Source organism: Cydia strobilella, chromosome 13 (genome assembly GCF_947568885.1).
Source record: "Cydia strobilella chromosome 13, ilCydStro3.1, whole genome shotgun sequence".
In the NCBI taxonomy this organism is placed as follows: domain Eukaryota; kingdom Metazoa; phylum Arthropoda; class Insecta; order Lepidoptera; family Tortricidae; genus Cydia; species Cydia strobilella.
In genome coordinates, this window is record NC_086053.1 from 6,347,761 (window position 1) to 6,371,468 (window position 23,708).

The 23,708-nt window shown below is 36.5% G+C and overlaps 3 protein-coding genes across 4 annotated transcripts in view; 1 reads left to right on the forward strand and 2 right to left on the reverse strand.

Annotated features, from left to right (window-relative positions):
* LOC134746656 (polypeptide N-acetylgalactosaminyltransferase 5) overlaps positions 1-17,911 on the reverse strand; it is a 38,470-nt gene extending 20,559 nt beyond the window's left edge. The window contains exons 1-3 of one of the 2 annotated variants that reach the window (XM_063681159.1): positions 17,300-17,911; positions 13,324-13,546; positions 5,059-5,188 (exon numbers count right to left, since the gene is read on the reverse strand). In XM_063681159.1, the coding sequence (XP_063537229.1) occupies positions 5,059-5,188; positions 13,324-13,546; positions 17,300-17,458 (512 nt within the window). In that variant the 5' untranslated portion in view covers positions 17,459-17,911. The remainder of the gene's footprint in view (positions 1-5,058; positions 5,189-13,323; positions 13,547-17,299) is intronic. The other variant, XM_063681157.1, reaches the window with a different exon arrangement.
* Positions 17,912-18,410: 499 nt separating this feature from the next.
* On the forward strand, positions 18,411-21,091 carry LOC134746671 (solute carrier family 41 member 1-like). Its single transcript, XM_063681181.1, has one exon. It carries the CDS (start codon positions 18,687-18,689, stop codon positions 19,995-19,997), a length of 1,311 nt encoding a protein of 436 aa, XP_063537251.1. The 5' UTR covers positions 18,411-18,686; the 3' UTR covers positions 19,998-21,091.
* A 792-nt stretch (positions 21,092-21,883) lies between these two features.
* Positions 21,884-23,304, reverse strand: LOC134746365 (large ribosomal subunit protein eL43). Its single transcript, XM_063680735.1, has 3 exons — positions 23,204-23,304; positions 22,887-23,015; positions 21,884-22,065 (listed from the first exon to the last, which is right to left on the reverse strand). The coding sequence occupies exons 1-3, from the start codon at positions 23,204-23,206 to the stop codon at positions 21,925-21,927; spliced, it is 273 nt and encodes a 90-aa protein (XP_063536805.1). The 5' UTR covers positions 23,207-23,304; the 3' UTR covers positions 21,884-21,924.
* Between the last annotated feature and the right edge of the window lie 404 nt (positions 23,305-23,708).

Consider the following 23,708-nt stretch of genomic DNA (forward strand, 5'->3'; position numbering starts at 1 on the left):
TGACCAAAACCATTTTTTAAGACATCAAACAATAGCCCTGAAGAATAACTAAACTATGGTATTAAAATAAATGCCCTTTGTTGTTTCGTCTGAGTTAAGAAAACTCAGACGAAACAATGTTAGTTTAATACATTGCAAGCTGCGTTCAAATAAGTGTTTTACAGACAAGAAGTTAATTACTAATAATATTATTAGATGTGATTTTGGACCTTTGTAGAGGTGTTTAACTATACTTGGGAGTAGTGGGAGAGTTTACGATCACCTAATAAGTGTAACGTTTTCAATTTTTTTCCCGAAATATTACTGCGCCTAAGATATTTTTTTCTATCTCTCCCTTCACGCCTAACCTAACACAACTTTCTATCTTGATGTTTATAAAAAGTAGTGTGCCCTTTTCTTAGTTGTCGTTTTTACTCCGCCACGCACGTACAATTAAAAAAAGTCCACACTAAAGCGTGTTTTCCGGAACGGTACAATTGGGACATTTCTTAGGTAAAAAAAAAAAACATAAGTTTTGGCAGAAAGTGGTTTTTGGAATAAAATGGAAAATATTTTTTCGCTTTTCATGTTTAGTACCTACTAGTGGGCCATCTACCTGCATGCTACCACTACCACCGGCTACTAGTGGTCCCAATGCTTTAAAAACTGCAAAATGTAGCATTGATACTGATGTTCTTATACTGTGTGGCTGTTAAAGGAAAATAGAGCAACATCAGCCTACCCTACTTAGCAGCCACGCAGAGCCATATGACATATAAATAATTTTATTCGTAAACACAAACGAAACAAAATACGTATAGGAAATACGTTCAATGAACAAACTGCTACGAAATATGGCGGCTTTAACACTATTATACTACAAACAACTTAAAATCCTAACGTAAACGTGCGAGTAGGTATTATATTAAAAGAGAAGACTCATCTTTATTAGGTGTAGGCAATAATGGCGTCTCATATGCGGTAAACGACATATTTATGGTAAAATGGGGGAAATGAACTCGCGATGCAAATGTATTTGGACGTGAGTAGAATCGACCATGTGTGCAACAGGGTTGGCAAGAAGTGGAGTCTTACGTTAAATATGATTCTTAAGAACTCAGTTTTACGAGTATTACCAGGCGTGGCTCACTCCGCGATTTCGTCGCGTCGCTACAAGTACATGCGGCCCACACCAATTTAGTAGCCATAGTAGTTGCCGCGCACCGCTGCGGAACGGACGCCTGTCATATCTGTCGTAATAGACGCGTTTTGTTAAAGAGTGAACCTTCTGTACCTAATACTATTATTTATTTTGTGATACTACTGAGCGCTTAGAAAACTTCCGTCTTTTATAGGTCGGAGTATTTTTTTTCGATTTCAATCCTGCAAGCAGTCAGGCGTACATTGATCGTTTTTAATTATGAATTAATAATAGAAACTCAGTAATTAATTTACAGTACAAGTTTATTTAAACAACATAAAACTAATGAAAATTGGCGATTTTTATGTATTTGTTCTGCCACTAACCTTGGAATGAAACTAATAGAACGACGTAGCCTAAAGGGTATTTGACTCTTTGAATCAAGTTTCTGTTTTCGAACTGTCAAAACGATTTGCTACTATGGAATTTATATAAAACACTAGCACGTGACGTCATAATCAAATTACCTACCTACCTACTCTTTATAGTTTCATACGGGTTTTAAAATATAAATTGTGTCTTAAAATAACTGCTGTCTACGTTTCTCTATTAATCTTCTGGTGCTTTATTTCTTGCATGGTGTAAAATAATTTATTTTAAATACAGTCATATACCCTTAGCAATTACCATTAAGATAATGTCTTACTTGCCGAAGACATTGCTCTAGTATTGCTACAAAGCGAGAAATTATCGCTGGAAAGTGTTACAACTCTTAAAAGTAATTACCTAATGACGGCTTAATTTATAATGTAATTTTAAAATAAAATTATACATTAAAATAATAATTTTAACTTTCGTTGCTATTTTCACTTTTTCTTAATGATAGAAAAATAATACTTCTACCCAAAAAATATAGTATAATGCTTGACTTACACTTCATACTTTACCTACGTAACTTTATCTAATTAAAACTATTGTCTACTGTAGTAGACTATAATTCAGTTTTACTTCCATAAATGTTTCAAATACGCAATCGCATCATGCTTTTAGACTTAAGAGAGTTAAAATAGATGCGTTCTTCAGAGTTCAGTGTTTAATATCTTATTATTTGTACCATGTAATTTTTAATGTGTATATTTGTACAATAAAGAGTTTACTACTACTACTACTACAATATTATTATGTGGTTCGCTGAGTGTTCTGGGGCTATAATAGTCAATCAACCTTGGGAAAATTAGGATCACCAGTGCATTAGGTGTATTTATGCTCAAATTATTACAGAAGGCATCTAACACTATTCTGAATTTAAAGGTGCTGGGGTAAAACCTCGACCCAAGGGGGATAAGTTTGACAACAAGGATTAAAATGGAATTGCAGGCGAAATCCGATTGCAGAATAAATCTTTTGCAATAGAATAGACGAAGGAGCCAATGATGGTGTGAACACAAGCAAGTTGAAATTGAACACGGTTTTGAAGTCCACTCTTAAAAATTCATTAAACTTTGTGAAGTGTGAACTTATAAAATCCAAATAAAGACAGACTGTTATTTTCTTCTTAAACGTGATTTGCGTGAGCCGATTCAAATTCCTCAAGTCATACAAATCATATGGGTCGTAAAAGATCGATTAATTTCACTCAACCAATTAATATGATTTGTAGGCCATTACAGTTGTCACGGTAAAACAATGATCTTAAGGTTCGTTTTTAGCGTTCCGTGGATAAAATTGTAATGGTTTCTGAGTCTGCTCTTTTGTGAGACGAGACGAGAGGCACATATGAATGAAATTTGGAAGTCGAGTCGGAAGCACTTTTCACGAGAGAGATGCCAAAGATAGGATACCTATTGCAACTTTTCACAAGAGAGAGATGCCAAAGATAGGATACCTATTGCAACTTTTCACAAGAGAGAGATGCCAAAGATAGGATACCTATTGCAACTTTTCACAAGAGAGAGATGCCAAAGATAGGATACCTATTGCAACTTTTCACAAGAGAGAGATGCCAAAGATAGGATACCTATTGCAACTTTTCACAAGAGAGAGATGCCAAAGATAGGATACCTATTGCAACTTTTCACAAGAGAGAGATGCCAAAGATAGGATACCTATTGCAACTTTTCACAAGAGAGAGATGCCAAAGATAGGATACCTATTGGAACTTTTCACAAGAGAGAGATGCCAAAGATAGGATACCTATTGCAACTTTTATAACGCTGGTTGGTATTGTTTTAATTCTCCCATTATAGAAAAGGACGTAAAAGCAGTAAGTTTTCAATGAATAAAGCTAGCGCTCTACGTATTATATAGTTATCAATCGTTATCCAAGTGCGGGGTAGTAAAGGGCCTGTTTACAGTTTTTCACACTGATTAGTGTTTAATGCGAGTTCATACCTACATTTGCTACTTGCGTCTAGTGGCAAATGTATGAACTCGCACTAAAGTTTAGTGACTAAACACTAATCTATGTGTATTGTGTAGTGTAGAATTTCAACAAATTGATATTATCCTGTTCTAAAATCACACAGTGACATCAATTATTCACATTGGTTGAGTCGCGACTCGCGAGAGCACAAAAAAATAACTTTAAGGAAAAACTGATGGCTAAAAACGACAGTGTGGTGTAATTAATACTTAAATCTGATAACATATATCAATATGCTAATCATGTATGGAGTTTCTGATTTATCATCAAGATGCCAAAATACAACAACGGCGATATTTATGACTAAAGGCATTTTTCGTTAGGTTGTAACAAAAATACATTGACCTTTTGCAAAATAAAAGAAACATTACCAAGGGTTCATCCAGAAATCATGTGATAAAGTTTTGCCTCAATTTTTAATTCGCGCTGTGTACGAAAAATTATGCGTGACATTTTGTCACATCATCTCCCCCCATCGTGAATATTATACCTACCTATGTGATATTTCCGCCTAGCCTTTACATAAATACTAGTTTTATAAGTGATTACTACTACTACTAGTTGCACGTTCCACCAATCCATCTAAATATACTATAATCATAGTTCGTTAAAATGTACATGAAATTTGATAGTTCCCTATGAGAGCTGCACCGTTCAATTTTGTCAATTGTCTTGTGCTTGTGCAACCCGTCCGAAGTCCGTCCCTGTTGATTGAAAATAAAATATGCTAAAGTCACTAGAAATTTGGAGATATTAGTCGCGATCCTCGCTGCGGAACAAACCTGGTCCAACCATGAATCTAGTATAACTGGATCGGTCATGAGGGTCATAGTCTTATGTCTCTTTCAGTAGGAGTAGCAAAGAAAGCGATGTTATTGTTTGTCCTTGTCACAGTCTCACATTTCACCGTAAATTTAGTATGGTTTATGGTGGGCTACAAATCTTCTCGACCAATCATATTGTCGCATTGCGTATGTTTTGTCCCTCACGGGCGCCCGTGTATAGCTGAACTATGTAATGCTATTAGGTCTATGGATCCAACAGATATATATCCTTGGCAGTACAATGGGGCAACGCATGGGGACGTTGAAGCCGACTACAGCCCGGCCCTAATGTCTAATGGCTAGTTTAATTTAGTGGTTAAGATTTGTGGTTAAACTTGTAGTATTTATTTTTGTATCCACTTGACGACACCTGCGTTGCTGATCACGAACTATGGGTTGACGACTTTTTTCTACTTAATATTTTATCACACCTGAATAAAATTGGGAGAGGATCGAGCTGTGAGACGAGCGTATGTGGGGCACCCAGGTGGAAAACGTCTGTCCGGACGTCCTAAATACCGCTGGAGTGACGAAGCCCTTAGAGACCTGTCCGCCCTCGGAGTACCCAACTGCCGTGAAGTGGCGCAGAATAGGGCAGAGTGGCGTTCTTTTGTTTCGGAGGCCAAGATCCATTTTGGGTCACTAAGCCAGTGAAGTAAGTATATACTCGTAAGTAGATTAAAGTCACTTACTTCTCAAACCGGACGTCCGTAAGCGATCTATTGAGTGAGATCATGTCACTAGCCATCAGGTTGAACTGGTTTTCCTGGAACTTCTCCAGCATGAGCTTCTCTTGCTCTATGGGGATGTTCACCGCTTTACCTGTAACAAAATAAGTCAGTTAAAGACGCCTAGTGTTTCAAAGATTGCATATCTCTATCGACCTTCCGCTACTGAAGGGCTTTTTTTCTTTAGTTATATATGACATTTATTTCAGTTTATATAACAAAATAAGTGTTAATAGATCTCATTTATTTCGTTTCGTTACATTACAGGCCGTAAATTACGGTATTTGATCTAATTAATTAAACGGCAATCTAATTAATTAAACTCGCATGCGAGTTCTCAATTGATATAAGTCTACAGATTACCCTCACATAAGTCACAAAGAAAATGGACCAGCCAAAATGTATGAAACAGCCAATTTTTTTTCGCGATTTCGGGGTTAGTCCCATAGTAAAAGTTGCTCAGTATAATCCCAAAACCTCCCTGGCAACGGGAAAGCACTTATTTTTTTGCCACCGTGTATAGAGATAATACACTCGAACTGACCATGTCTTTCAATTTGTTACTATAAACAGTGTAAACGGCGGTAATTTAATTCCAAACAAATACTTACATTACTTTTCTGTTGAGTGTATAATTCGACTGTTATTACATTGGAAATATATATGTAATAATAACTATTCCGCGTCCACATTTCTCACTTCGTTATGGCGCAAAACTTATCGAAACGAAACGATTATTATAAAGTACTTACCTATGTAAAACACACGCGTATCGAATCGAATGAATATGGATATTAACTCTATAAAATGCCCCTTATTTAAACTCATGAAGCGTGATTGTTTTTGTAGCCAATTAAAAAGACAGCATACATGAATTGTAACATGCTTGGTCAAAAGGCACCAGTTTGCCGGATATTAAATCAACGTTACTGGCAACGCAAGATGCTTTTGAAAATCGGCATTATTGACAAACCGACAAAGTGATACCTTTCCTGTGGACGTTACTAATAGATTCTCGGGTGGGCTGACTATTGATTCAAATTATCTACAATTCAATGTTGTAAAAAGTGACAGTAAAATGGGTTGGGCCTATTACTAAGGAAAACCTACCTATTTATACGAACTATGTGAAATTACTAGAGGCAAAACTTACTTATTTACTCTATAACAGCTCTGTTAACCGTTCGATCTAATAAGCAAAACAGTAAGATGATAATCGGATCGGTTTACTATTCCACATGCTATATTTTACCGTACCGTCCGAGTTTCGATCTACTAACAGCACTCTTTGACCATCGGTGAGCCTTACATCTTTGTAATAAAGTTTACAAATTGTCGGATAATTGCGTGGCGACGGTACCGAGGTGATTTATTCTTCGGAGCGCTACTGTTACCAAAAAAACCGGCCAAGTGCGAGTCGGACTCGCGCACGAAGGGTTCCGTACCATTACGCAAAAAACGACAAAAAAACTCACGTTTGTGGTATGGGAGCCCCACTTAAATATTTAGTTTATTCTGTTTTTAGTATTTGTTGTTATAGCGGCAACAGAAATACATCATCTGTGAAAATTTCAACTGTCTAGGCTATAACGGTTCATGAGATACAGCCTGGCGACAGACAGACGGACAACGGAGTCTTAGTAATAGGGTCCCGCGTTTACCCTTTGGGTACGGAACCCTAAAAAGATACAGTCCGTAGCTGAAGTTGCTACGTGAAAATACTCGACATAATCTGCATTAGCTTTAATATGTTTATAATAGTCTCAATACAAATATATGTGATACTAAAATTTATAAAAAAAAAAATGATTTAAATAATGTAGTATCCAGTGACATTATAAACTGACAGTAGGAAGATTACAAACTAAACTAACCTACTTTAGATTGTAAAGCATATTATATAAGTCATACGATAAATAAATTGCTAAACACATACCATAGTTCGTTATTTGGTGTTGACTGTACAGCGTTTCAATTTATATCCTTATAGCACATGAATAATAAAGCTTATGATCAGCAGATAGTGACATATGATAGAATAATTACTATGGTAGTGAAAACACCGGAAATTGCGGAAATTGTTATTACCCTTTTTTGCTGCCGTTAATACGTACACCTATGTAATAAAGTTTAAAGTAGTGTACGTGCCGTAAATGTCTCTAATTCTCCTAAATATTGATAGAAATTCGAAACGGCCCATTCATTCGAGAGCTAGCATTGAGGAGGCATACTCGTTTAATATATTTACATAAATTACAAGTCTCTAGAGCCTTTGACATTTAGGTAGATGTCCGGAAATGTTTATGAGAATATAGAGTAACATTTCGTCAAGCTTTTACTCGCCACGATTATACCTGGCTAACGGAAAAGGAAGAGTCATAATTTTTGAATGTGTTTAACTTGTATTTATTTCTAGTTTTTCTTGTGTTTCTAAGTATGAGGAGTCAATAAATTTGTGTTGGTTCTCATAGTGACTATTAGTGCAAACTCCGTTGTAATAAAGCCGCTTTTTATAACTTTCAAGTTTTCTTGTTACCTACCTAGCTAGTTAGTGAATATGATAGAATATTTCTTGGAGCTAGAAGCACAACAAGGGGGTCACAGATTTAGGCTCTAATTTAATATTTTCTGTACCCATGACAACTGGTGAAAGTGTGAAACAAATGTCCACACATTTAAACAGCCTCAGCACAGACTCAGAGAGTTCAGGACTGGTTTTGGACGATATACGAAATTAGAATACATTACCTATCCTTAACTGTCACGACAGAAAGAACAACTTTTGTTTTCTATATGTGCATGCTTCAACAACGGTATTTGTAAATGGCGCTCACATTATTGAACAAAAAAAGAAACTGTCTGTTTGTCTAATAACATTTACTGTAAATCGCCTAACCTGTTAGCCGCGCGATATAAATGTCATTTGAAAGCTATAAAAGCGCGTGTAAAAAGTGTGAGAATGCCGGTCTTATCTTTAATTTAGATAGAAAGCGTATTGTTGGCAACCAATTACATGTAACAAACAATTGTGCATTTAGCTAAAAAAATTGAATAACATCGTTTTAGATGTGGATATGGTAAAGGTGTTGTGAAGAGTCGTTAATAGAAGCATTCTACGGGCTGTCCCGTTACAGACGCATTTTATTTCCTGTGTTGCGACTTTTTTTTCGGCATTTAAAGCAGGTGATTATTTATCTGTGCATATTTTTGACCATTTTTCATAGAAAAAAAAACTTACACGTGCAAATCTTCAGAAGTTTCGCGTTTGTATGGGACAACGGTAGACAATTTCATGGAATGCTCTAATAGCACAATAAACGTTGCTTCACATGCATTATTCATAACGACCTGAATATAAAATCGCTACGGAGTCGTTGACGCTGGACTTTACTTTTTTTTCTGATGAAATCAGTACTTATAATCTGAGGAATTAGAATTCCAATGACCACCTATAGGCTGATACCGTAGCCTATCGACACTTGCAACTTTAATCAGTGGGAGGAAACTGCAGCGTTCGGACGTTCTCGGCTCCGTTGGGCTCAGCACTGCTCCAAGGTGGCTCCAAGCAATTATTAGGGTTGGCAAAACTTGACGTTCCTTTGCGTGCACAACCACAGAAGATATACATGAATTATGACAATCCTAAATAGCCGAAAGGGATGGACAACATGATTCGGCCCTGAATGACTGTCAAACTTCGGTTTTGTAGGAAGTTTCCTTTCTGTACAGTAGTAATATTATTTGTTGTGTGCTTTAATGGTGTTACAACTGTAACAAGCGCGTTATCGACTATTGGACTCGCTGTAGGCATTTACCATCAACAGTGGTTAACAACAATAGTAGTAACAGTAGTTAATATAAAATTGTTATTACGAGTTACATATCCTTAAGAAATAAATTTTAACCTCTGGACCGAGTACGAAAAGTATGTCTTATAAAAACCAAGGGGTAATGTTGAGTGTGCAATATTGCACGTTGACACATAATGTCACCTATAGTTGGACAGAGGTTACAAAGCGTTGATGCGATGTGTCATCCATTACGTTAAAATCGGTTGCAAAAAATAGATTGCAAAACATTTCGGAGGTCAAACGAAAGCTATTGAGTTTAACAACATCAGACTTTAACATCAGAATAATAAGAACCAGAATAGAGTTTCTGAGTGAAATGCACGAACTATAATCAACCTACAAAGTACTATTAATTATTCTCATGTTATTCTGTGCTAAAAGTCCTACAACAGGGGTCGGCACTTTTAAGGAAAAGAGCAAACTGCATAAAAATTTATAAGATCGACCTACGTTTGATATGAACATACGTATATTTTTGGAATACCACTTGAACTGAACTCCAGCATACATTTCCTTTTAACTTTCGTAATAGTTTTGTAGAAAACTGGATAGAAAAGTACACAGTTAGGAAATATAAATACACGTTATACACGTAGTGCCGAATAAACGCACATCCGTCTACGGATGGTATAGAAAGGATGCCAATCTCTTATGGCAGAATTGTTGCAAAAGTGACTGCTTTCAGCTTTAAATAATAGTTCCTAATCTCTCCGGTGGCGCTAGTTAGGCTCTGGGACATGAGTATAACATGAACCATATAAGGTAACAAATAACCTGACCAAATTACGTAGGTTGTTTTTGGTAGTATTTCGGTGTATGGTGGCGCCGCCTAATTACTGTTTTTTGATGGACACTTTTCATACATAGAGATTTGGCTCCTTTATATAGTCTTCATGCATCCGTCAATCAACGATGGAAATATATAATCAAATTTACACAATAGAGGTAACAGCACGCATTCCTTTATACAATTCCATCGATATTGTAAACAAACGAGCTAGCAATTGGTGGTCAATGGCTGTAAATAATTACACTGATGAAGTGAATGCAATAGATAGTTAGTCATGCCTGGGACGAGAGATGCTTTCATTCTGGTGCAACATCATTTGTAAAACGTTTTGTCGCGAATGTTTGCTGGTTAACAGTATAAGATGTCCAAAGTCCGTAATAAACTAGCTACGTGTAATATGAGCAGTGTTATATCCTCTAATAATTGGGCGCGCTCGAACCGACTGCTCGAAGCGATTATTCAGAATGTCACAATATGAAATCCCTGGCCACTACCAAATCTCGGTCTGAAGCTAGTCGGAATAATAAAAGAAATATTGTATAGTCTGTTTTAAATATCGTGATGTGGTAAAAAAAAATCATGCCACATAATAAAGAAAAATAATTTGGTAGATTCGATTTTAAAAGAAAACGAGTACGGAACGTCAAAATAAATTTTTCCAATTAAGTAATGAGTCGAATTTAAACTGTTGTGAGACATACTAACATTAAATCATTTTACGGTTTAGACTCACTTGTTTTAGTCACTCGCGCGAGTGACTAAAACAAGTGAGTCTAAACCGTAAAATGATTTAATGTAAGTAATAAGTATTACGTTATTCGTTAAGGTACATCTACAATACATATTTTATAGGTACTAGGTACCAACTAGGCCCAAGTCCTAAGATATAATTTCTAGTCCTGCAGTCTTCACCGGCAACACCGGTCAAATACTCAAACACTCATCATTGATGAAACAAATGTTGTAGCATTGTAGCATTTGTAGCTTGTACTTTTATAAAATTGGGTCCGGTTGGTGACTGGCGATGGTGACATAAAGTGAAGCGACGCGGTGTGATTTGTGAATCAACCCTGATTCAGTCTGCTGCTGACTGTCTGAATTGTGTGAAACAGTATGCGCGTCCCTTTCATTGCATGTTGCACTGTCATTAGGGTAATGTCATAGTTCGGAGTGAATGTTTCTATTAAATGTTAAGTGGCAGGCACACTGGCGGGATCATAACGGATTCCAGGTGTGTTATTATGAAGTAAACAACTACGAAAACCCGTTAGTCTATGTTCCCATCAGGGCAACGCCATCGCAGCAGAGTCGAAAGATCAAACTAATCAGAAGAGTGCAAAAAATCTCTAATACCTTGAAATAAATATCAATAACTAGAGTCCGAGCACGATATCCGTGCATTTTCGTGCTTAATTGAGCAAAGGATGAGCTGCGTTGAGCACCAAGCGTGGTAAGGCTTAGAACGCACTGCGGTTTTCTCAAAAGCGGTTCCGCAACCGCAAAAAATGTAACGTACGTCATGCTTTATAAGCGCACGCACTTAAAAGACTGAAACCGCAAGAAATTAGACTGAAACCGCAAGAAAAAAACCGCAGTGCGTTCTAAGCCTTATGTGGCAGGCTATAGCGGGCCTCCTCTACAATTCCTAGGAATTTGAATGCAAAGTGTAATAACGCATAATGTTTAACCGAAGCATTTGAGTCACCTGCGTTGCTGCGTTCAATAAGCGATTTAGAATAGAATAGAATAGAATAGAACATTTTTATTCAACATCACATGAAATGGCAGAGTTAACAGATAGCGTAGTACATTTTTTACAGATAAACCTTAAATTTAGACTTAAAAAACTAAGAAATTGAGTTGCACATATCAGAGAGAAATATTAAAATAAATAAGGAGTTACATACTCTATTTAGTTTGGACATTGTGACTGTGACTCTGTGGAATAATTGTTGAGTCAAATTTATTGTGTTACAGTATGAGCATCACAATGTGAATGTCTATTTGGGAGCGTGGGGTGAACGTTTATATTAATACCACTTAGTCTCACCGCTTGCGGGACGGTAGAACACCCATCGCTTTACCTACCTATACTATACGTTATCATAAAAGAGCAGTCAATCAACCAGACACATCTAAATTTCCACACTAGCTTCGTCGAGGTTCCTTCAGTAGTTACTAGAAATTCGAACTTTAGCGATAAATTAAAAATAAAGTATACGTTATATTATATCTATTTGGTTTATTTTTATAAGGAGAAACTTTTAAGTCACTTTAGTATCTGGCATATAAAGACAAGGTTCAGTTCTATAGTTTAAAGTGTTTATATCGACAACAATGTCAAGGAAACACGCGCATTGTGACTTATGTCGCCTGCAAAACAATCTTTCCCCTAGTGAATTCACAGTTTAAATGCATAGTGACATTTTTAGGCTGTCGCGTGATTTATTAGGCATTTACAAGACAGAGACATCAAAATGTAACACTTCGTTAGGGCACGTAATAGGTACGGCACTGATTGAGCGTTGTTTTCTAAACATGCCGCATTATGTTCTAGCTGTAAACTACAGACAGCATTATAAACAAACATAACCATTGAAAACTGGGTCACCGAATCATTAAGCAATCGTTGTAGACGAATATAGTACCTAGAAGTATGTATTCTCAATGCATCATTGGCTAAGCTTTGGGAATGGGAAGACGAATCTTAATGACATGCAAAAAGTAGGTAAGGTTATGTCAAAGTTCATCAAACAATTTCATACTTTTCGAGGAACCTAAAGGACGGATGCTCATTTAGTCGGAGCCGTAACTAAATGCTATAATTTCTTGTTGGTTTAAACGTTAAAGGCGTTTTTAAACTGGGTCTTCGTCGACTGCTGTCTCCGATAATCGACAGCATCATGGTCATAAAAACATGGGAATCTGTCCCAATGTAAACACGCCCTAAGAGCGTGTGTAGTAGCAGCGATCAGTAAACGCGACCACAAAATAGCGATCACTGACCACACTAAGTAGTTTGTATAGTCGTTCGATTTGTAGCTGGCTCCGAACGGCTTAACCTTTGTCTATTGTTAAGTAAAACCGCACGTGCCTGCATAAAAAATGATTCGGTCACTTTAACTGGTTATTGAATTACAACTCCTATGGAAATTGCAATAAGATAATGAAGTGGAAAAATTATTTGCGATTTCTTGTGTGGTCCCTCTGCGGTTACTGAGTGCCGGCGAGTCGAACGCTACAGAACCAGTCTAAAATATGTGTCATCGAGATGCGTAACAAAGGCGCATTATCGGAGAGCGCACCTACACTGGTTTTTTGAGCGTTGGACTAGCCCGCGCTCGTGCCAATTAAATTTATACGACCCTCTTTTTGCAGGTAGTGCCACATGCGGTTTTACTAAACAATAGTCAAAGGAATAGCCGTTCGGGGCCAGCTACAAATCGAACGACTATATCTCGGTAACGCTAACGACCGCCTAAGATGCTTTGCGGTGATATAACGCCCTAAAAAATTTAAAAGATTAAAAACCAGACTGCCCTGGTGCGGTGACCTACGAGTACAAGGACGCATACAAATACCACTTACCCATTTCGCCAGGCGAGTTCCCTTGCGGTAGCACAGATGGCGCCTTCTCCCACCGCTTAAGTCTCGACTTGGGATACGGCGACAGCAGCAGCCCGTCTTCCCCGACATCTTCCACGTCATGTACGCCGACGATGGAATCTTCTATCTCGTTCTCTTGTTCCGATTTGAGCGCTGCCGCTATAGCGGCTTTTTTGCCTCTGTACTCTTCTTTGTGTGTGTTGTCCTGTTGACAAAGACGAGATACTGACTTTATAAGGCAATTTTTCAGTTTTTTGATATTGAATTGGAATGGAATACCTAGTGATATTCATCACTTGCAAGGTGCGGCGACGAGGCCAAAGGATAAAGGGGTTATTATTAGAGATGCCAAGAATATTCGGCAACTATTCGGTTTTCGGCCAGTTTGCCGAATATTAAATATTTGGCCGAATGTTGCCTACTATTCGGCCTAATACCGATTATCTGTTGCACCTACCTAAAAAGAAAAATTACACAAAAAATATCCAAAACCTAGTTTTATATTAAAAATGTATTCTTGGAAAGTTGGTAAATACGAAGACCCTTTTTTGAGCATTTATTGATTACAAAATATTTTATTTTTATCATGGATCTGATTCCCTCTGATTCTTGTGTCATGGAATTGACTTTAACTACATTCATTAATTCTGTTCAACTACAAATATATCTTAGCAAAGGTTGTGCTTTGTCGGCGAATACTTTTCATGATAATTGTGACTCAAAATTTAATGTTCGCATGTCATGCCGAATACTCGGCGCTTCGGCCGAGAGAGGGGCCGAATATTCGGTATTCGGCCAAAACCACTATTCGGGGCATCTCTAGTTAATATTATGTATACTTTCGCTAAACACATTCGGCTATCCTGCTCATAAGACCGACAGGAAAATAATATATCTCTACTCCGTCTCAGCAGAAAGTGTTCGGCGGCAGGATAGATGTAATGAACACTTAAGCTACGAAACTACATTGTCTCAATTCGTCGGTTTATAAACACACGCTGAGAATGCCACCACATTTTGCGACGCAGTATCAACTTGAGCAGTCGACGTGTAAAGTCTAGTTTTGCGTGTACTGTTTCGGTCAGCTTCAATAGATGGCGACCAAAGTTGCCAAATATATCGTAACACAATTTTGTTACCATATAAATAAGGATGTGTATGTGTAGCAATATATTTGGCCAATTTGGCTATCTATTTGATGCTGATTGCAGTTTGCAGAGAGCTTTTTACGTTTGCGGTGTGATTTGGCTTTTATATTTTAAAAATATCGGGTCGCGTCGTCCAAATCGAAGCCAAATAAATCGATCGCATCGCATGAATATCACTTTTATAGTATGGACATAAGAGCTTCTTCTGACCGTTGCATAAAATAATAGATCGTCAGGCTGGTACAGTAATCGACTAATTGAAGTAACAGGCCTAGGTCTCATCATAGAGCAGGACGTGTTTTGCAATAACTAACTGGCTGGATTTCGTCCACACAGAGACTCGCGCACAAAACGGCCAGTGTAGACGTGCCTCGGCCGAGGCGCTCGTGTTGTATCGACATTTTTAGACGTGATCGCGCGCGCCGCCTCGGCCGAGGCACGTCTACACTGGCCGTTTTGTGCGCGAGAAAATTGCCTCGCGCGTATGCTCGCTCTGTGTGGACCCGGCTATTAACGTTCCTTGGATGATCGAAGGTTTCTTCTGTAGGTATAGGTACTAAATATTTACAAGTATACAGTTTAGGTTTTTCCTGTTATGATAATATTTTGTAATAGTTTAGCGTAAGTTGGATTATAAAAAGGAATGGCGTACCTACTTTAAGCCCTTTAAGGCATTAAAAAACGAACTATGCTTGTGAACTAAAGACGCGGGTATAAGTTGGTATAACAGTTTATTTATAGGTTGCACACTTTGCATAGTGCACACCTGTGGCAGTTTATAGCCTTGTTGTCTAGACAAGCTTTTAAATTGCTATTTTTAACATGATGTTTCTCAGAGTGAGCTGTTACTACTTATTTATTACTAAGTGTAAGTACATAATGATTTTAGTTTTTTTCAAGTATGTTCATACTTCTTAAAGTTTTTGGGAAAATTCACACAAAAGTTTTCTCTCTTTTCAAATGTAAAATGCACATACATGACCAATTTTAATGGATAGCCTGCAAAGGAACACCTCGGAAGTGTTGCTTAAAAGGAACTTGAGAAAATAATCACAAACGCATGGAGAAAGTTTTGGTCTTTGAAAGAAGTTTTTAAGGCAAAAGAAATACCAACAAGGCAGAAATTTCAATAATAATACCAGTAATAACTTATGGTTGCCAAACTTGGGGACTTACAAAAAAGCAGCACCAAAAACCTAATGTGTGTCAAAACCATATGGAAATGTCCTTTAAGTAAATTGAGCCAACTTAAGGTTTTAAGGCACTTTCCCTCCAGCCTATTATTTTTTTCCCACACTGTATAACACTATAACAGTTATCATAGCACAGTAAATAAGCTTTGAAGTTAACAAAGGACTTGTTTCAGCAGGTTTCTTTTCCATTATCAAAATTGCATTGTAAATAAAAGGTTGAGAAATAACTGTTCTTGTTTGCAATATTTTTCCATTACAATAGAAATCATATAGAGTTAGGTAAGGTAATGTGTTTTGTTGGAGCAATGACACTGACAGTCATTAGGAACCAGTTAGACTCCCTTTCACCTGCTAATTTGTACAATCACCATCAGATATATCCGAGTGCAAGGATGCTCCCATCACTGGAATTCTTCTTAAACACATACAAGAAAATAATATAAAACTTTAACGGCTCTACACTTTCTGGTACTTGTGATCTTATATATTATTCATTTCTTATTTTTTTCCTTATGTTGGCATGCTTCTTAACTGTCAAAACTGTCCCCTTTCCTGCTCTTTTTCTAATGAACTGTACATAATGTCCTGTGTTGTCTGTGATGTCCATAACAATAAATGTTTTTGTTCTAGGTTCGCAGCATAATTCCTTTTATCAAATCAAAATTAATTATTCACTGAACATTATCATCGTGTGTGGTACGTCATAAAACGTCGTCATTGGCAAAATCCCTCCTGCCAAACCCACAAGAGGGGAAAGCCATTTACAAAAATAAATAAATATCTGAGTCGCCAAGGTGCTCAAAAGACCTCAGAATGCACTCAGCTGAGTTGTAACTGATAAGAGGAAAAGTATTAAAATTATCCAATTGTAAAACCACCAGCCCAGTGACCAGTGTCAGCGTACTACTTCTGTAGGACCTGGCATTATGCTGAGTGTTCACCTTTTTCAGTATAATTATATACAGTGTACAAGTTAGTTATCTTTTTTTTTCTCTTTCTTTCTCTGTATGTATTGTATAACTGTGTACTTATACTGAAATAAATGATATTCTATTCTATTCAATTTTTTTTTAAATTGCAACAAAATACTACATTTTATTGGAAGTGTGCAAAGTGTGTCCGTAAAACAAATCAACTGTGGAATTGTTTTAAACCTGACCTTCAGGTTGCTAATCAGACAATGCTATGTTTTCACTACCAAGACCAATAAGATAATAATAGGAAATGTTAACTTACACCACTTTAAATTTTGTCAACAATTCTTGCAAGTCAATGCAACAATTTAAAACTAGTTCACATTCCATTATTTTTTGTTTGACTTGGGAAGTTGTTTAATTTTTGTCTTTGTTTGAGTTACATTCATAATATGTTGAGAAGCTAATTATTAATGAAGAATTATTGTAAACACATAGTTACTTTAATTCAACAATTCTTTACATTGCATACATATTAGAGATCAGCAAAACATAACAAATTTATAAATTATGCTTAACAATCATAAAAGGTTTTAGCACCCTTCATAATCAAGTAAGGTGGTATTGTGTCTGAGGGAGGGCATTGCCCAAAAAGGTTTATAAGGTTTTGTGGATTTATTCTAACATTCAAAGGTTTACTCACCGGCGCAACGAAATCTGCATTTTTATTTTTATTGCAATCCCAGCCATCACCAATACAGTCAGAGTAGAGAGTCAGTAGAACTACATCCACCAACAACCACACTAAGGATGTCAGCAAGATTATTCTGCATGTGTGAATCCTTATCTTGCTTCTAAACATGTTTACTTCTACACTTCACTGCCACATAACAATTCGTACACGCTGGTTTCTTAAAGGTCGCGCTGACCGAGTGATAGGAAACTACTCGCGGCGACGATAATAACCACCGATCCAATAAAAGGCGTTAAACTAATATCTACGGCAATTATCACAGAAGAACAGTTAAATTAAAACGAGAGATAATAAGTATGCGAATATTGGAAGTAGGTTTCCGGATCCAAAATGTGGATATCGCACCGATGTTTTTACAACTTTTATGGCGAACACATCTTATGAACTTTATCCGCACTACCGTATTTATTCGCAACCCGACACGTTTCTTTTTTTATGTTTTATTTGTTTTGAGTAAAATACTCTACACTCCGTGAATAAATTTAATGAGTTGGAAGGAGTGCATGTCGGCTGGCTAGCGGTAATGAGCGGTCGACAATCGAAAACGTAGACCGTAGACGTCACGTCAAAAGTCAAACCAAACTTTCTACCTCGCGTCATCTCTTCGTGCTGGTGGCCGTGCAGGTATTACCAACTGAATAAATAAAATGTAGGGGGAAAAGATTTGCGGCCGTAATTTACAAACTTATTAATTTGTAATCTTACTATATAATCCTTTAACAATATTTTGCTAATCATCGTATAGTTTTTTAGATGGCTGAACATAATGTAATGCGGACATGCGTATCTAAAAAAAAACAAAAATACGTTCAGATACTAAAAGTTACTGGTTTATTCATATATTATATCGTTTTCTACTTTCACCTGCATATTTCTACTATTTATTAAAATGTAAGTAGTCGACTACGGAACCCTAAAAACATGCTAAAAACCATACCTATCCGTAGAAATATGTTTATTAAAGTGTGCCACCATTTTAAAATCTAGTCAATAATATTATGTTTTGGAACGTACTGTGCTTGTGAATGTCAATGTCAGAGAGAGAGAGAGACGTCAACGTTATCTTTGTTTGTCACCATCCAAGATTATTTTCGATTGCCGTCTAACAAAAATGTCGAAACAAACATTTATAAATTTGTTGTTCAGTAATCCCTAGCCAACAATAATACGAAGTTGTGAGATAAGTCAGTGCCAAGGAACGGTCCTAAATTTCCTAAAACAGTATGTGTTCAACTATAATATGAATTTCATAACTTTGGCCTCAAGTTCAGAATTGTCATTGTAAATGTTTAAGTGTCTTATTAGACCGGTATAATTAATAAATATATTTGTAACGATGAACAGAGGCAAGAACAGTAATTCTAAAATGGCAAGACCCGAGACAACTGAAGAAACAAATGGGTACAAGCTCCTCAACAGTGAAAGTAAGCCTCCAGATATTAAACATGGAAAAGAAAATTCCTGGGTGGCGGGGGTGCAGATGTTTGTGTCTTTCTTGCTCGCCGGCTTCGGCATGGTTGCTGCAAGTCTTCTGCTTGATGTGGTGCAGCATTGGAAGGTGTTTGAGCAAGTATCTGAAGTGTATATACTAGTGCCTGCCCTCTTAGGGCTGAAAGGAAATTTAGAAATGACGTTGGCATCGCGTTTGTCTACTCACGCCCATTTAGGGCATCTGGACACAGACCTGAGCGCATTAGTGGTAGGAAACTTGTGTTTGATACAATGTCAAGCTGTTCTGGTAGGATTTCTAGCAGCCATGGCTGCAATAGCAATGGGTTGGATACCAGATGGGCAGTTTGATATTCACCATGCATTACTGCTTGCAGCATCAAGTGTTCTCACTGCTTCATTTGCCAGTTTTATCCTTGGCCTGATCATGATTGGTGTGATTGTTATTTCAAAGAAATTAAACATTAACCCAGACAATATTGCCACTCCAATTGCGGCTAGTCTAGGTGACCTGACAACTTTGGCACTGTTGTCATGGATTGCATCGCAGCTGTACTCAAATATTGGCACAAGTGTTGTACTGCCATCTATTATTATCACTGCTGGCGCAATTCTTGTGCCGGTCTGTGGTTACATTGCCTGGGATAATAAGTTCACTAAACAAGCTTTAGATGAAGGGTGGGTGCCGGTTGTCTCTGCCATGGTTATCAGCAGTATTGGTGGTTTAATTTTAGACTACACAGTAGTTAACTATGAGGGTATTGCAGTATTTCAATTAGTTATTAATGGTATAGGAGGCAACATGGTAGCAGTGCATGCTTCTAGACTGTCAACTGTGTTACATACAGGAGACAAGCCCGGGCCTCTTGTTGGCAAAACAACAAAATTATTACTCTTGATGGTCATACCAGGACAGTTGATATTTATATACACTATAGGCTATTTGAAAGCTGGCCACACATCTATGACCCCTATATTTATCCTCATTTACATGTCAGCAGCCTTGCTGCAAGTTTTCCTCTTATTAGCTATTAGCCACCACATGGTTATATGGATGTGGAAGATGGGAATGGATCCTGACAATTCTGCCATACCATATTTAACAGCACTGGGAGACCTGCTGGGCACAGCTTTGTTAGGTGTCGCTTTTCATATACTATATGCCATAGGAGATAAAGACAAAGATTTGGGAGATTAATGTATGTACTTGAGATAATTCAAGTGGTCTTTGTTCAGTTTCAGTTGTATCAATTTTACCGAGGCATTTTGTTTTATCTAGTGCCATTCAAAACTATATCATATAGTCATCCTTTTTGACTGAGCACATATCTCAAATTTACTATATGCTAAGTGTTAAAATTAAGTAGTTTTTATTTGGTTATCTAATTTATCTACAAAAATAAATATTATAGTGCAAAAAAAATGATTAATTGTTTAATAGTGTTCCAGTTTGTATTAAAATAAGTTATGCTTACTGCACAATGAAATCCAATTAACATTTTTAGATAACAATATTAAGATAAACTGCATATTATCAATGACTGTTACTTAAGTTTTACTCAGTACTTATGAATTTGCCAGTAACTTTGTTTGTTTTGTGTAATTGGGGATAGATTTAAACTATTTAAAGGCCAATAAGACAGCCGTTTTTGGGCCTGTTCCCTAATTAAGTGACTGCGCCTGTGTCACCTGATGGACAGATTTTTATTTTATCATTTTTTTTTCATTACATTTGGAGCTCCTCATTCTGGGCGGGATAAATACATTACAACTTGTTCCGAAAAGATAAGATTATTTCTGTGAAACTGCCCTTCTATTGTATAGAATAGGGAACTGTCTATTCAATCCACCACATTTTATTGAAATCTAAAAAAAACTTCAACTAAATAAAGGTCGGTAATACCTTTATTTGGCGTAATCAAACTCCATGCGACTATGCTTACAATTACTTAAATAAATATATACTTAAATTGTTTGTAAATGTATTGTTACTTAATTTGCATGTGTCATTAAGAACTTGTGTGATTATTAAGTCAAAAAATTGTGATTGTTATTCCTATTTATTAATATGTATATTAGGTAATTTTAACAAGGTTACAATTGTTCTGACTATAAGGAAAATAATAAAGTGAATTGGTGCTACTGTCTGTTACTAAATAAGTTTACACTTTTCAATGTGACTACATGTACTTTTTTGAATTGCCAAACTATTTTTGTATAGAGTAACTATTATGATAGCAAAATACCTGTCACACAAAACTATATTTTACAATATATTTGATATTTAAATAAGTCTTGTGTTTTTTCTTCTCTTCCACTTCCTTCATGTTGGCACTATTAACGTTCTGTCACCCACTTCCCGCTTTTCTACTAATTTTTGTATTCGTCATGTGTTTGTCTGTGATGTTCATAACAATTATTCGTTTTTAGGTTTTCCCAACCGCACCTCCCAGACTACCGAACATTCTCCTCACGTGTGAAAGTCAAAAACCGACATTGGCAAATTCACCCCGTGCAAAATTGCGGGGAGTAAAAGCCAGATAGGATAAAAAAAAAAAAAAAAGAAAGTCTTGTGTTTTGTATGTATTCTCAATTCCACCAGGAGATAACTATGGCAAAGACTATGTGGGTGTTTGTAAATATGAACAGATACCCTTGAAAATTATAAATTTGATTGCTGCATCTGCATGCAAATTTGACATTTTAAATAACACTTGCAGTCTGTGCTATCAAAATCACCACCAACTTAGTATGGTGTAACTACTATTGTTTGCTATGGATTTTACATATAGGTAAGTTTTAAAGCCACCATTGTTTGTGTTAAAAATCTAGTACCCATTCAAATTATACTTTCAAATACAGTGTAAACTCCTCAACATTTTTTTTATGGGACTGAACACTGATTTTTGAAGTTTTTATTATATGGTGATGAAAAAAGTTAATTGATTAGTAGACAGCTAACCCAAGTCAGACGATTACTATATATTGTCATCAAAACACAAAATGATAGCTTAAAAACTTTTGGTCTTACAAATCTACGGGGCATTATAACCCTGGCTAAGGAGTTTAAATGAAATGAAAGAGTGAATTTAGATTTTCTTTTATTGGCTTATGCTAGTATCTGTTTACTTGACTTCACGCAATCTTCGCACAGCAGATCGGCAGGAGGAGGCAGCGGTGGTGGAGAACACCCAGGCACCTCCAGCTACGGTCCTCTTGCAGCGCTTGCAGGACCAGATACCAACACAGGAACGCTTCATGGCATCCTGGAAAATGGGAATAGTATTTGTTAAGAATAAAGAATATAAATGTATGAAATAATGTATGTCAACATTTGCATCTGTTAAAAAACGAACAAAAGGTTGTTAGTAGGATGCACTAGTGGATGTGGATATGTTCATACTTTCAATAAGCAACTTGTAATTCATTAGTTAATTTGTTATGAACAGATCTTTAAAGATACCGGCAGTGTTGGAGAATTGTGAATAATCAATTGCAATAGTGATTCAACCCCACCAATAGATATAAATATTCTTTATTGTGCACCATAAAGTTAAAAAATACATAGAAAGTGACATACAAGCTTAAGACTTAAATAGCGATCTCTTCCAAACAACCTTTGGGTAGCAGGAACAGGAACGTTAAGTACTTACAACTTTGAATGGGTAGTGCCAATATACATATAAATTGACATTTTATAAACTTGAAAAATAAAATATACATACAAGTACCTACAATAAATATATACACAACATATATAATCATTTAAATTAAGGCAAGTTAAGGCAGCGATGGGTAATGTAATTTTAATAGATTTTTAAAAATGGGAAGGGATTTAGCACATCTGATATCTAACGGCAAAGCATACCACAGCCGAATAGCTCGAAAAGTAAAGAGTTAATGTAAAATTTTAATGTAGAAGATGGCGGAGCAAGGAGATGCTTGGAAGAAAGATAATTGAAACGCTCTAAGATATAGAGGGGTAGTGGGGTTGAAAAGAATATTATACAGAAGTGTGAGAACTTAATATGAATAGTAAGTGTTCTAGTTGCCTAGGATAACAAATACAATTATAACCAAAACTAACCTTTCCACAGAAGGAGCAAGTGTATTTAGCGTGCTGTGTCACTTCCATCTTCTTGACCATCTTACGGAGGGAGGCACCGTAACGTGTGCCATATTTGCCAGTGATTCCAACCTTTTTCGTGCGTTTGGCCTGAAAAAATCGAGGAGAGCGGTTTAACAAACGATTTCACTTGACACCATCACAAAGTTCAATACCTGAGCGAAACTGATGAAATAGCCTTAACATGATTTAGAACACTGTGTCACCACTTGTTTCAGTTAATTGAACTCGGATTTTACACCAAGATTGCAGTAATATTTACGAGTTTAATTTCTCACCATTTTTGATAACCTGTCTAACACAACAGTTGACAGAAGAGAAAAGAAAAAGACAGAAAATTGGTTATGGTAAATAAAAATTAAACTTTTTTGGATTCCAAGTTTTTTAGCAACGTCCTTAGACTGTTAATAACACACGGCACATGTAACTGGTACAAAATTAATAAATTCGAGTGCTACTTGCGCAATCGTCGTGAGCTGAAAGCTAAATAAATGCAGCAGCAACGAAAGATACTGAACTCGTTTACTTTTTGTAGTTGTTTTTATTATTTTTGTGTAAGTATAACAGAAGCAAGCTACATGCTCCATGTGCAATAACTATGTAAAAAAAAGGTATTACAAATTAAAGTACTCATTAGTATTAAAATATTTGAGTTGTAAATTACTTACTTGTAATTACTTTAGTCACAGACCTAAAATTTATACTTAACTTTAGTCCTTGGATATTTTGTGAAAATTTTAATCTTTCCTTGAAATACTTGAGAGATTGTGAACTTTGTTTTTG

Excerpts from the sequence above, each read along its gene's own strand:
- LOC134746671 (XM_063681181.1), top strand. The coding sequence starts at position 18,687 with ATGAACAGAGGCAAGAACAGTAATTCTAAAATGGCAAGACCCGAGACA.
- LOC134746365 (XM_063680735.1), bottom strand. Across the intron at positions 22,066-22,886 it reads CTTGCTCCTTCTGTGGAAAG|GATGCCATGAAGCGTTCCTG; the intron begins GTTAGTTTTGGT and ends CCCATTTTCCAG.